We start from the raw sequence: 14,057 nt of genomic DNA, 5'->3' as shown, positions 1-14,057 counted from the left end.
GCTTCTCCCTCTGACCCTCTTCCCTCTCGTGCTCTCTGTCTCTCACTCTCTCTCTCTCAAATAAATAAATAAAATCTTTAAAAAAAAAAAAGGGGAGCCCAAGAGACCAACCTATGAATGTGAGTTTCTCAGGTGCACATGCTTGATGCAACCCTACAAATGAAAATCTGGATTTGCAGGGACTTACATCGAAGTCAATCTGGAGGGGACCATTTGCCAAAAAGAGCGGTCCATCAACTGGCCTCTCTCTCCACGGCCCAGGGAATTCCTGGTGCAGGTAGAAACAGCTCCTTCAAAAGCTTAGGGAGAGGGGTGCCTGGATGGGTCAGTCGGTTGAGTGTCAGACTCCTGGTTTTGGCTCAGGTCATGGTCTTGGGGTCATGGGATGGAACCCTGTGTTGGGCTCTGCACTCAGCGGGGAGTCTGCTTGAAGATTCTCTCCCTCTGCCCCTCCCCCACTTGCGCGCGCGCGCTCTCTCTCTCTCTCTCTCTCTCTCTCTCTGTCTCAAATTAAAAAAAAAAACAAAAAACGCTTAGGGAGTCCCTGGCAGAAAAGGCATGAACTCTGCCTCCTGTTTCTGCCCTCTGCTTATGCTTCTCCAGGACGGTGATCATCACAGGAGGAACCTCCTGGGAAAGGGATGGGATCAAAAGGGGGAGGGCTGCAAAGCCAGGGCATCATTAGGATTCAGGGGCACAGAGCTCCCCTCCCTTCACAGTGTCTTCTGTGATTCATGGATTCATTTGCATGGATCTCCTTATCAACCTCTCCCACTCCTCTTTTATTTTTTTTGAAGATTTTATTCTGAAGTAATCTCCACACCCAACGTGGCTTGAACTCACAATCCCAAGATCAAGAGTCACATGCTCTACCAACTGAGCCAGCCACTTCTCTTTCATAAAGGGACTCTGCCACCTGCCTTCAGCCCATAGAGTTGGTGTTAGTAGACTACTCATCAGATCCTCCTCCTCTGCAACCTAGAGGACCCCAGAGTCCTGGGTTAAGGTTAAGTCAGAGAAATGGAGTTGAACCGGGAGAGGATGTGCTCTAACCATCATGCTGGTCTACCAGCTCGTGGGCACCCTTGAACTGGGATGCTGGCGGGATGGGTTTTTCCACTCCGTAACTCCCTCAGTTTAGGCACAAGAAAACCAAGAGTGCAGAGAGGGAGAGGGCTTGCCCAGAGCTGGTGAGGAAGCAGGCTACAGCCTGCCTCTGTCTCTCTTCACTGACTTTGCAGCTCCATTCGTGCTCCTTTCTAAGAAGCAGGTAGGCTAAAGTTACATGCAGGCAGGGGCATGCAGCCATTTCCCTCCAGGCTTCTGGTTCTTCATCTGTTAAATGGGAATAACTATACTTCCCTGACAACACACGTGTGACGCTTTGGTGAGTAAACATGGGGGGAATGAGTGTGGCTGTAGAACTCTCTGCCTGGTGGCAACAGGAGCCCTGATTGCGGGAGACTCTGAGGGATCTGAGGGTGGGTGGGGCAGATGGGCCCACAAGATGTGGGTTTACCTTATCATCTCCCCGCCAGGTGGGGCCCAGGCCTGGGTTGCCATGGATACCGTGTCCCTGGAGCATCAGATCCAGAGTGTGCAACGCCACATCAGCTTCCTGAAAAAGGAGCAGATGGCCCTGCTGAGAGACCTGCACCTGGAAATCCTGAGGCTGCAGAAACGCTGTTCAGGTGAGGCCGGAGGGATGGGGGGTTGGGGGGAGGGGTGGGGGCAGCTCATGGGAGACCCTGACAAGTATCAGGACAGCTGAGAAGTTTGGCCTGTCCTCCTGGGGAGTGGGGAGCCACTGAATGTTTCTGAAGAGCATCATGCTGCATTATGAAACTCCAAACTCAGCAGTTGTATGAAAGATGAATTGGAGGGGAAGGGAGACAGGGAGGCTAGTGATGGGGCCAATGAAATGGTCCGGGGAGAGATGAAAGGGGTAGAAAGGGGAAGACTGGTGGGAGACAGGGTGAAGGGAAGGACGTGGCAACTGACTGGATTTGTGAACAAGAGAGAAGGAGGCACCAAGAATGAAGCCAAATCCCAGGCCTGACCTCTGCTCTTGGACCTCAGGCTTCAGCTGCCTGGCCCTCTCAGAGGCTGGCCTCTGGCCCAAGTGCTCACCCAGGCTGAGTCTCCAAGTACAGGCTTTAGAGTCCGTGACTAATAGAATGTGTCAGTTGGAACAGCCCAACGTCTTCATTATACAAGTAGGTAAACTGAGATCCAGAGAGAGAGAGAGAGAGAGAGAGAGAGAGAGAGCGAGAGAGCGCTGCACAATATGCTAGTGACAGAGCCAAGTTTAGAACCCAGAGCTCCAGACTCTCAGCTGTGCATGCCTCTGCAGCTTTCTGCACACTCTCTCCCCAAGATGCTCACACTTCTACCTCCCTTCCAGCCTCTGCTCATGGGAGGCCCCCCATTCTCTAGAGGGAAACTGAGAGACCTGCCTGGCTTCTCACTCTGTGGCATGCGACGCTGGTCATCCTGACTCTCCACCACCACGCCCTCCTCCGGCTCCATATACAGATTCAGCAGCTACACTCCTAGGCGAGGCCCCCTGCAATCTCCCCTGAAGCTGGGATGGCAGCAGAGGCCAGCCCAGGGGGCACAGATGGCCCACACTGACTCACCCCTGCCTGATGCCCTTGCCTGATGCATTTTTTCATTGCAGTGGCAACATGAAAGGAAAATCAGAATGAGTGTACCCTAAGACCCTACAGCTCTAAAAAAATAAAAAAGACCCTACAGCTCTTGCTCTAGTTTCTTTTTGCTTTGCCCTAATTCTGAAGACCTGGGTCCTTCCACGCAGGACATAGGCCAGAATTCCAAGAAAGTGTGATAGGGCTGGAACAGCCCCCACCACCCTTTCCAGCTGGGTATGGGACTGCAGCCTCTTGGTTATTGATTAAGGAGATAAAAATAACTCTGGGCTGGCCTGGAACAGCCACTCTTAAGGCTGAAATAACTGAATAAGGCCCTTCTTCCAAGGGGTAGAGGAGTGAGGGGAAGGGAGCAGAACAAAGATTTTTTCAAGGAGATTAAACAGGGACTCAGAGGGGTGCCTGGCTCTTAATCTCAGGGTTGTGAGTTCAAGCCTCTTGTTGGGCATGGAGCTTACTTTAAAAAATAAAATAAGGGCGCCTGGGTGGCTCAGATGGTTAAGCGTCTGCCTTCGGCTCAGGTCATGATCCCGGGGTCCTGGGATCGAGTCCCGCATCGGGCTCCCCGCTCAGTGGGAAGCCTGCTTCTCCCTCTGCCTCTCTCTCTCTCTCTCTGTCTCTGCCTCTCATGAATAAATAAATAAATAAATCTTTAAAAAAAAAATAAAATAAAAAATAAAAATAAAAAATAAAATAAATTAAATATATAAATAAATAAAATATATATATATATATATAGGGGCGCCTGGATGGCTCAATCGGTTCAGTTGAATGTCCAACCTGATTTCGGCTCAGGTCATGATCTCAGAGTTTTGAGATCGAGCCCCGCATGGGCTTTCCCTCAGCCTCTCCCTTGGCTTGGGTTCTCTCTCTCTCTCTCTCTCTCAAATAAGTAAGTAAGTAAATAAATAAATAGATAGATAGATAGATAGATAGATAAAATCTTTAAAAATATATATATAAATAAAATAAATCGGGGCTCAGAGGCTGAGAAGGGGATGGGAGAAGGGATAAAGTAGTGTAGGAACCAAGCAGGCAGGGCTTCAGAAAGAGCCTGCAAAAAAAGGGGTGCCATTCAGACTGAAGGGGTTTAAGAGACAGGTGGGTGTATCTTGGGTGGTGGGGCAGCCTGGATGATAACAAGAACTGCCCCATGTATTCAGCACTGACTCAGCCCTGGGCTGGGCCCTCTGTTTATTTTCTCTAATTTAATCCTAGCAATAGCCCCTTGAGAAGCAGGTGTGATTTTGTCCCCATTTCACAGATGAGAATACTAAGGCTCAGAGAGGTGCCATTCCTGGCTCAAGGTCACATAGGGTATCTGATCTCACTGCATGCTCTTCTAAAGGTGGGGGCCTCCCTGGCCAGAAGATGGGCAGGGAGATCTGATGGATGGGGGGAGTGGAGCCCAACTAGGAGTCTATCTCCCCTCCCCCAACTTCCCTGATTAAGGGTGAAGACACTCCAGTGGGAGGTATTGGCAGAGCCAGATCCCTTGGGCTACCCAGGGGCCTTGCAGGAGGGGCCAAGTTGGCTCCAGGAAGCCCTGGAGGATAGAGGCATCAGGGTCCTCCCTGGGGCTCCAGGAAGGAGGTTCAGACTCAGGTCACAGCAAAAGGCCCAGGTACCCTGGCTCTTGGTCTCCTAGCAACATTTGGCCTCCCAAGGGAAGAGCCAGTGAGGAGCGGCAGAGGGCCCACAAGGCTAGACTCTCTAGGTGCTGCTGGGCATTGATCCCAGAGATTTGCTACCTTATCCCACTGCCAGGTTCACAACCTCCTCCCTTTAGGCACCAGATCGCATCCCTGCAAGTACACACACTTGCTCCAGAGGAGATGCCCTCTGTCACCAGCTGCTGCCGGGCTCCCTCCTGCCCTTTTTCCAGCTCTTGAGCTGTGGTGGATTTGGGGGAGTTGGGGTGGGGCTGAAAAAAATGATCAAACTCAGCTAGCTGAGGGATGGGGCATTCTGGGCGGTAAGGAATGGGGACTGGGAAGACAGGGAGGCGCAAGGGTGGTGGCTGGGCTGCCAGCACCCAGGAGGAAACCTCTCTTAACACCAGCCCCCTCGGCGGGCTGACCCCGCCCCCTCAGCTCCAAGGGAAGTGCCATGTAGGCCTTCCATCACCAGGTGGCGCTGTCCTCCCTGAGGCCCCTCTCCTTGCCTTGTGAAACATGGCGGAAAACAGGGCTTGGAAAGGAGCAGGGCTGATGTTCAGAAAATAACGCAGGCACAGCAGTACTGGCTGTGAAAATAGTGAAATGCATGTACCCTATTGGTAAATAGCTACTGCCCTGAGTCCCGCTCCAGGGCCCCCAAGCAGCCCAGGACCCTCCAGCCTTCCCACATCCACCAACTAAACCCTAACGGTTTAGCACAGCAGGGGTCCTCCAGAGTGGCTCTGATTGGCTGTCATGTTAGATATTTGTATATCACGGTTGGGGGAGTATTCCCCCAGCCCCAAAAGCAAGCCAGGCTCTTCAGTCCAAGGGTTGAACTAATCTCCAAATGCAGCCCATAGCACTTGCACTAGAAAGTTCTCTGGGCTTAGAATCAGGCCAGTCAGGCTCAGGCTGTGCCTTGCACGTCTCTTCATCTCTTTCCCTCACTGAACTGCAGTAAAATAGGCATGGGAAGTGGTTTAGATGGCTTCTAAGGATGCTAATATTGCCACTTTTACTGAGTTGTGAATCCCTGATCTCTCTCCCTCTGTCTCTCCGTATGTCTCTCTCTCTCATACACCACACACACACACACACACACACACACACACACACACACGACTGCCTTTTTTTTTTTCTCTCCTCCCCCCAGAACTGACTCGTGACCTGGAGATGAGAGAGGCCCAGTCTCACCAGCAAGGTAAGGGAAGAATGACTGGTGGGGAAATGCCATGTGGGCCCAAGAGGTCACCTTTTCCCCACCACTTAGTAGGACTCAAGCCTTCTCTGTCCCCAGTCCAGACATGGGGGACAGCCACTCCTCAGCTTGTTAAACAGAGTGCAGGATGTCAGCCCCATTTACCTACTCATCTGGGTGACATTGTAAAATGAACAACCTGCACCACCATACCCTGTATCCGTGTCTCTGTCCAAAGTAGGAAAATGAACGCAGGAAGGATATGGTATCCAGGAAGTCCATCTCGTCGAGTTTACTCCTTTCTATGACCTACCTCCCTAATCCTTCCCATCCTTGCACAAGTGATTTCCATGGTCAGTGTCCACACCGTCCAAGATGCTAATTGTTGAGATGCAACACAATGGCAATATGGAGTCCATGACTTGAAGGAACTTCATCTAGATGATGAGAAAAAAGAAACACATGCACATCAGCAAATCCTTCATTTTACAAAAGCAGGACTTCTTGCCGTTGTAGCAATTCCACTAAAATATTTGTTTACACATTATTACTTCACCCATAAAATGGAGGGTGGGGGGAGATGGTGTTCAATGAGCATAGAGTTTCAGTTTTGCAAAACGAAAAAGTTCTAAAGACCTGTTGCACAACAATATGAGTTTACCTAAAACCACTGAACTGTACACTTAAAAATGGTTAAGATGGCAAACTCTATGTTATTTGGTTTTTGCTACAATTAAAACTTTTTTTTAAAAGGGAGGGATTCCACTGTGAGATCTTAATCACCAAAATTATATGATCTCTGAGAACTGGGACTGGGTGTTACCCATTGTCTCCCAATGCAAGACATGAAGAGGGACTTGGTAAATGCTTAATTTAAAATGAATCACCATGTAGTCTTTCTTAGCCGGGAGGAATTTAGCAGGGAATGGACTCCCTGCCATTGATGTGCTGCTCATAGATCAAGAACGATATACATGACCAAGACTTAGGCATGGAGAAAGCTGAAGTTTAAGGTAAAATGTTGAGAGCCCTACAAATTGCTTTGCATATTCACGCATAAAGATCTAAACATTTATAGACTTGAACGAATTCTGCCCACTTCTTTAAGTGGCACCCAGGGCAACCTCTTCATGCCTCGGTACTTGGAGGAAGGGGGCATACATGCCAAACACCAGTTCTGTAACAATCGTAACCTTCACCCCACTACTATCCTTCCTCTGAAAGAGTTTCTGGGGTCATCTGAGCTCAAGGGTTAGTTAGTGTCCTGGTTTTTTTTTTAATCTTCTCTCTCAGTGGATTTGAGCTCCCTTTCTTTGTCCCCCTACCACTTGCTGATTTTTCATATCCTTTCCGGGGTCACATTTTGCCTACCTTTTGTCACCTTTCAGCTATCTCTGTCACTACAATCTCTCACATGTGTTAATCCCAGGATATGTTCCCTGCTGAAATGGAGCTCATGATCTGGGAGACAGGGGTCCTCAACTCTGCGGGCACATTAGAATCACCTGGGCACATTGAAGAAGTGCCGGTTCCCAGGTCCAATTCCAGAGATCTTGATTCAATTGGTCTTTGTTAGGGCCCAGGAAATGATTTTTTAAAGCTCTCTGGGTGGTCAGTGTGTGTCCAGTGTTGAAACTCAGTGCAGTGGGCAAAGGCAAACAATAAGCAACACACATAAATTACAAAATGTAGCAAATGCTCTAGGAAAGAAACAGCAAGCTCCAAGGCAGCTGATTCCCCTTTCCTGCCCACATTCTCAGGTCCCAGGTCTTTCAGTCCCTCACTCTTGCATGTCTCTCCTCCCCTGGGAGACATGTTCCTCTGTGCAAAGCACCCTCCTCTCTAGCTCTTCAGTGCTTAACTCCAACTCATTCTTCCAACTCCTGCTAGCCTAAGTGGCTCTTCTGTTGCGAAGCCTGATTAGGTCACAGTCTCCTGTGAGTCATGGCACTGGCACAAGTCACAGATGCAACCTCACATTCATTTGTGATTATGTACCATACCTCTCCCACTATGCTTGCTGTAAGCTTCATGAGGAATGTTTTATTATCCACCATATTCCCTATGCCTAGCACAATGCATATAGTAAGAGTTCAACAGATATTTGTGGGGTGCATAAATGGTCAGGGAGGGGTTTGCATTTAAGCTGAAGCCTGAGGAATTAGGCCAGAGGGTAGGATAGATGCCAGGGCCCTGAGGAGGAGAAAAGGAAGGCCAGCGTAGCGGAGGAGTGCGGAGGGAGTGCGGGGCTCCGTAACGTGGCTCGGCGAGCTGTGCAGGGTCGGCCAGGCGGAGACCATCACCTCTCCTGTCCATCTCTCCCCCCGACCTCCCCCGCAGAGGCGGCGTCCCGGGAGCTGGAGAGCAAGTGCCGCGCGCTGGAGTCGCAGCTGGCCGCGCGGACGGCTGCCAACGCCGAGCTGCGGCGGGAGGTGGCGCAGCGCGAGGCGCTGGTGTCGGCGCTGCGCTGCAGCCTGCGCGCGGAGGAGCGCCGCTTCCTGGAGGAGCTGCGGCGCCGCAGCCACCGTGCCACCGTGCTGGGCACCGAGCTGCAGAAGCACACCGAGGCGGCCGCCTACCTCTCCTGCCAGCTGCACGCGGCGCGCCAGAGACTGCAGACTCCGCGCCCGGGCCCCGCCGCCGCCGCCGCCGCCGAGCCCCGGCCCCGCCGGCGAGCACAGCGGGCCCGCCGCCCGCCCGCCGCCGAGGCCGCAGCCAAGGGCCCGGGCCGGGACTGGGCCGCCTGGGAGCGCGCGGCCCGCGCCCTGGACGACGTCGACCCCATGCCCGACCCCGCGCTCTTCCTCTATGCCCGGAGGCCCCCGAGGCCGAGCGGCCGCAGCCCGCGCCAGCCGCCTCCCCAGGAGCCCCCGGACCAAGCCAGCCCGCCGGCCGCGCCCAGCCCGCCCAGCGCTCCCGGGGAGCCGGAGTAGGCACGGGGCTGCGGGGCGGGGAGTGGGGAAGGCCGGCTCGGCCTCCGGCTAGGGACGCAGCTTGGGCCCGCGCAGGCAGGTCCCGGGGGGGCCGCGGGAGCCGGCGCTCCTCCAGGGAGCGAGCGGAGGCGGCCCCAGCTCCCCCACCCCCACCCCTTCCAACCGCCCCAGCCTTTTTGTATTGTCCTGCCCCGAGGGGGCTCCTCGGCGGGGCTGAGAGAGTGCACCTTCTTTTGTGGCAAGGACTCGCAGTGCGGAGGCTTATCTGCTACGGGGAGGGGAGGGGCGGGGGGCGCGCCCGGTCCCGGGAAAGCGGACAATCGCGGGACGCGAGGGGGAAGGCTGGGCTGGCCTACGAAAGGAACGCAGTGGCACTTAGCACCCCTAGGCCTTCCAGCTCCCCTGTTGGTCCTCCCCCATTCCCGCACGGCTGCCCTTCCCGCCAAGCCTGCCTTCGAGGGGAGGTTCGGGCTCCGGGCTGGCGGCTGGACCTTTTTCCTCTGACGCCGCTTCTCCGACCCCTACCCCGCTGATAGGTCCTTACCGGAGAGCACCCAACTCTTTAAAGGCATTTCCTGCCAGTGTCCCTGGTAGGGAAAGTGTGACGTGATGGAGGTTTGAACTTCTGGAGAGGAGTACAGAATGGGTTCGATGGCAGAACCTGGTCTAAAGCTGTCTCCAGTTAGGTTTTTCCCCAGGACGCCCACCTGAGGATTTCGGCTGGGAGCTGTGCTAGGGAAGCAAGGGGGACACTGCCGAGTCAGCCCGAGTCAGCCGCCCCCCAGGTCAGGCTTTGGAAGGGCAGAAACTGCCTTCCCCTGCGGGAGGTAGCTGGGAACGTGAAGGCTGCCTTGGGAGCTTTCTTAGTCCTGTCTATTGGTGCTAATTTTGCCCAGCTGCACCCGGAGGTGGGAAGAAGGGCCAGGTTCCTGGAAGTGGCAGTGGTGGATAGAGGCTTGAGTTTGCTGAGGGAGGAGGTAAGAGCACAGGTTGGTCCCCAGGCTGGTCCCCTCCAGGGAGGCCCCAGTCCTACCAGAGGTGACAGTGGCCTGTGCTCAGTGTAACCCTTCTATCTAGGATGGGGAGTGGTGAAATGGAAAGTGGGACACCCCACCTCCTAACTACTTTCTCCCCAGCTCCCCTCTCCTGACCAAAGGCAGGGAGTGCAGGTCCAGTCCAACAAGTGGCCCCCACCGCAAGCCCAGCCCCTAGAAAGACAAACCCTAGAGCCCCTCTCCCCATGCCATGCCTCCTCTGTTGGTCCTGCATTGAGTCCTAAGTGCCTGTGAGGTCTTCCAGGGGCTGCTGAGGGAGTGTGGGGGGCAGGGAGAGGCCTTTACCTCACTCACAGATAGCGCATCCTGGCACGCCTTGCCCTGGCTGAGGCCAAGCATTCTGTGCGGCACCCAGGGTCTGGGAGATGAGCAGAGTCCATCTCTAGGGGTGGTGAACCCTTCTCCCATCATAGTCCCTGTAATGAACCGGAGGAACCCGCAATCGTGTTCCCTTTCGCTGTGTAGGTCAGAGGGTGTGGGAAATCAATGGGCAAGAAGCAAAACCAGTGAGCACACTCCCAGCCCCCACAAATATGCTGTCCTCCCCCAGCTGACTGCACTCAGGACTGCTGAGACCACTGAGCAATAACCAGGCCTCATCCGGGTGTCCAACCAAGGTGTGGACGCCCTTGGGACAGACAGTGTTCTCTCTCTCTCAGTCTAAGTTGGGCCACAGTGGTGGTGGCCTGGGGCCCTTGCTCTGCCTGCCCTGGCCTCTTACCCTCCTCTCCCGCCCCATCTGTGCCTCTGCCCTCCATGTCTCCCCTCAGGTGCGTGTGACACACTGTACCCCTGGTCCTGTTGCCTACCTTCCAGAGGTGTCTGTGTGAGGACACCTCTCTTCTCTCTTGGCTGCACTCTCTCGAAGGGGCCCAAAGGACTGTGTGGGAAGGAGGGAAAGGGTGTCTTTCTGGAGCAGCCCACCCAGACCCTGAGCTTCCACAGCCACACTTTTGGGGTAAACAGGGTGACTTTGTTATGTTGATTCTTCGACAGAGAGGGTGACATACTTTATCCACCCACCCACCTACTAAAAGCCATAGCTATGCCCGCCTGGCCTCCCCCCAGCTCTATAGCAATAGCCCTTTTCCCCCCTCCCCTCCTGGGGGCCCAGGGTGTCTAGCTGGGGGCCTCTACCACACCCCTACCCCAGGGAGCCTCCAGTGGCCCGCCTGCCTCTCCCCAAGTGACCCCATCAGCACCTCCGAACTCCTATCTCTCTTCCGAGCGACCAGCTATAATGACACTTAATTATTTGTGGGGTGCTTGGAGATCCCCCAGATGAAAGGTTCTGAGAGTGCTGGGGCGGCTGACTTGCTGACTCTCACCTGGGGTGTTGAGGGTCTGGGAAAGGAAATGAGCCAACCGCCCTTCTCCTCCACTTAGCAAGCTGGGGGAGGGGCTGAAGCAGATGGAGGTTTCCAGTTTTGTTTTAACAAACTCCTCTTCCCCGTTCTTCTCCTGGAAATAATGGACTAAAGACTTCCCTCTATCCACCCGCCCCCTGGGATTTGGAACAGACCCCTCAGTGCAGCAGAATGGGACTGGGAGTCAGTAGCCTGCCCTTGGCCTCAGGAGCCCCAAATTCCTTAGCCTCCAGCCCTCTCCCTCTTCTGGCCTGGGGGACCCACTCTGCCAAAGGAAAGAGCCCCCTACCATAAGCCCCGGGACGGTCTGAGTGACTAGAATAGAAAGGATTGTGTCTCCTCTCCCCTCCTCCCCTCTTCTCGGTAGCACAAATCCCCACTGGGGGGGGGCATGTTGACAAGAACACCACTATGCCCTAGGTGGAGGTCCAGCCACACCCGAAGTGTGGACAGACCCAGGAAGGAGAGCTGCAGGTGGGAACCCCTCCCTGTTCTGGAGGGACCAGTGGGCAATTCAGCATGAGGCTCCGTACCCCTGGCCCCCATATCCCACCCACAGTGGTCTGCAGTTTGGGGGACCACTCCAGGGCTGAAATGGGGTAGCCCTTCCCCAAATCAGCAGCAGAATAGAGGTCTCCCAATGGAGAGGACGGAGGCCAGGAGGGTGTGGAACAGCATCTCTTTAGTGCAGAGAGCTGGGGATCCCTGAGCACCCTCTCCCTGAGGTGCCAGCCTTGAATGGGGGACACGCGGGGCTTCCGAACCCCCTGGCAGGAGCTCCGTGGGTGGGGCAGAGGGATCCTGCTCCAAATTCTCTGTTGGCTGTGCTTTTTAATCCAATGCTTTTCAGAGTGTACTCACTCACCCACAGAAATAGAGCCCTATGCTTTAGGGGGTGACTGTCATATGCCTTATTCTTAATAAAATACCTGAAAAACACACAAGTCAGACCTCTTCTCTGTGGGCACTCTGCCCTACTCCAACCTCTGTTCCTGCAGGTGTGGGAGAAGATGTGGAAGACATGGAGAGTGGTTTGGGAGTCAGCTGGTGGGTTGGGTGAGACTGGGAGCTGAGACTCTGGAGTCTTCTACTGGATATTCCTCACAAGGCATAAGGCACTCATCTGAGGCATCCCAGTGTTCAGGCTAGCCCTGACTCTTTCCCCATCCCGGGCCAATCCAAATGAACAAATGAGACCTTGGATCTGAGGCTCCTGGCTAGGGTTGCAAGAGAGAGACTAGAAGGGCTCCAGGCTTGGAACTGCCCATTGTCTTGGCCAGGAAGGAATCCTGGGGTTCTGGCATCTTTAGCCATGCTGGTTTCCCTTACCTGACCCCCAAGCCCATCTGATCCAGCTGCAGAAGCCCAGCATCCCAGAAATAAGCCCTATTCTTATATTCCATTAGTGAGGGTTATGCTGAGGCTGCAGTTAAGGAGCTCAGCACACCCAGCACCCACAAGAATTTAAGCCTGTACATTTTCAGTGTAGGTCTATGTTGTGGATGACTCTAGGAGAAAGAGCAGTAGCCCTGCATTCTAAGGATTTGGGGGACATATTGGTTTGCCAGCAACCCCTCTGATACTAGGATCCATTGTTTTCTTTTGGGTTTCTGCCCTTCTATTTCAGTCCGTGTTGAGGGGGTGGGGAGCTGACTCTACCCATGTGACCCAGGTAAAGTAAGTCACACTGATTGGGTTGGAGGTGAGCACACGATTCAGTCTGAACCAATGGGAGTCAGTCTCAGGACGTTGGAAGGAGCCATTCATTCAACACACCCAATTTAGATGCTAGGGATACATCAGTGAACAAAACAGGACTTTTGGGCCGCTAAAATGGCAGAATATCAGCCTAGAAATCTGGCAGGCTGCTTGCCACCACAAGGGATAGGGCTGCCTGAATATGAAGCTATCACACCAGAAGCAAAAGCAGGAGAGATGGAGATAACTCCTGACCATTAAGCTGCTGGATCCAGCTTTGCCTGCATTCCATATACCCCAGCCCCTCTCGGTTATGTGGACCAATAAACCCCCTCCTCCTCCCATACTTTTGTTTTTAAGTGGTCAGCATTAATTTGTGTATTTTTTTTAAAGATTTTATTTATTTATTTGACAGAGAGACAGCGAGAGAGGGAACACAAGCAGGGGGGAGTGGGAGAGGGAGAAGCAGGCTTCCTGCTGAGCAGGGAGCCAGACACGGGGCTCAATCCCAGGACTCTGGGATGCTGACCTGAGCCAAAGGCAGATACCTAATGGCTGAGCCACCCAGGCACGCCTAATTTGTGCATTTTTTAAAAAAGATTTTATTTTTTTATTTGTCAGAGAGAGAGAGGGAGAGGGAACACAAGCAGGGGGAGCAGCAGGCAAAGGGAGAAGCAGGCTCCCCGCTGAGCAAGGAGCCCAATGCGGGGCTTGATCCCAGGACCCTGGGACCATGACCTGAGCCAAAGACAGACGCTTAACTGCCTGAGCCACCCAGGCGCCCCTAACTTAATTTTTTTGAACTAATTTTAGACTTAGAGAAAAGTTGCAAAATTAATACAGAGTTCCTTGGGGCTCCTGGGTGGCTCAGTCAGTTAAGCGTCTGCCTTCAGCTCAGGTCTTGATATCAGGGTCCTGGGATCGAGCCCCACCTCGGGCTCCCTGCTCAGCGGGGAGTCTGCTTCTCCCTCTTCCTCTGTGCTCTCTCTCCCTCTCTCTCAAATAAATAAATAAATAAATAAATAAATAAATAAATAATAAATAAAATCTTTAAAAAATTAATAATACAGAGTTCCAGTATACCCTTTACCCAGCCTCCCCCCTATATAAACGTCTTACTTTATTGTGGTACAATTAAAACCAAAAAATTGACACTGGTACATGACTATTAACTAAGCCGCAGACCTCATTTGAATTTCACCAGTTTTCCCACCCATGCCCTTTTTCTGTTGCAGGTGTTCTCTCCAGGATTCCATTGCATTTAGTTATCTTTCCTTAGTCTTCTCAATCTATGACACACTTTTTAAAGACGTTTTAAGCTGGGTTTCACTGGCTTGCTAATCCCAAGAGTCATGATGATGCCCAAGAACAACCATGGGGGGGAAACAAGTGGACCCCAACCAATAAATGACATTAAATACAATATTTGCAGAGCTCTAGGGAGGGGATAACCACTTCTAGCCAAGACTAAAGAGT

At 53.2% G+C, this 14,057-nt stretch overlaps 1 protein-coding gene across 1 annotated transcript; it reads left to right on the top strand.

Annotated features, from left to right (window-relative positions):
- The first annotated feature begins 1,561 nt into the window (after positions 1-1,561).
- On the top strand, positions 1,562-8,461 carry CCDC92B (coiled-coil domain containing 92B). Its single transcript, XM_028109083.2, has 3 exons — positions 1,562-1,691; positions 5,484-5,531; positions 7,869-8,461. Exons 1-3 carry the CDS (start codon positions 1,562-1,564, stop codon positions 8,459-8,461), a joined length of 771 nt encoding a protein of 256 aa, XP_027964884.1.
- The last annotated feature ends 5,596 nt before the right edge of the window (positions 8,462-14,057 follow it).

The sequence above is a fragment of the Eumetopias jubatus genome, unplaced genomic scaffold, assembly GCF_037043125.1.
Source record: "Eumetopias jubatus isolate StellerSeaLion01/CBP00866 unplaced genomic scaffold, mEumJub1_p1.0 scaffold_10, whole genome shotgun sequence".
Taxonomy (NCBI): Eukaryota; Metazoa; Chordata; class Mammalia; order Carnivora; family Otariidae; genus Eumetopias; species Eumetopias jubatus.
The sequence above is the reverse complement of the archived record's forward strand: the minus strand, read 5'-3'. Positions and strand labels throughout refer to the sequence as shown.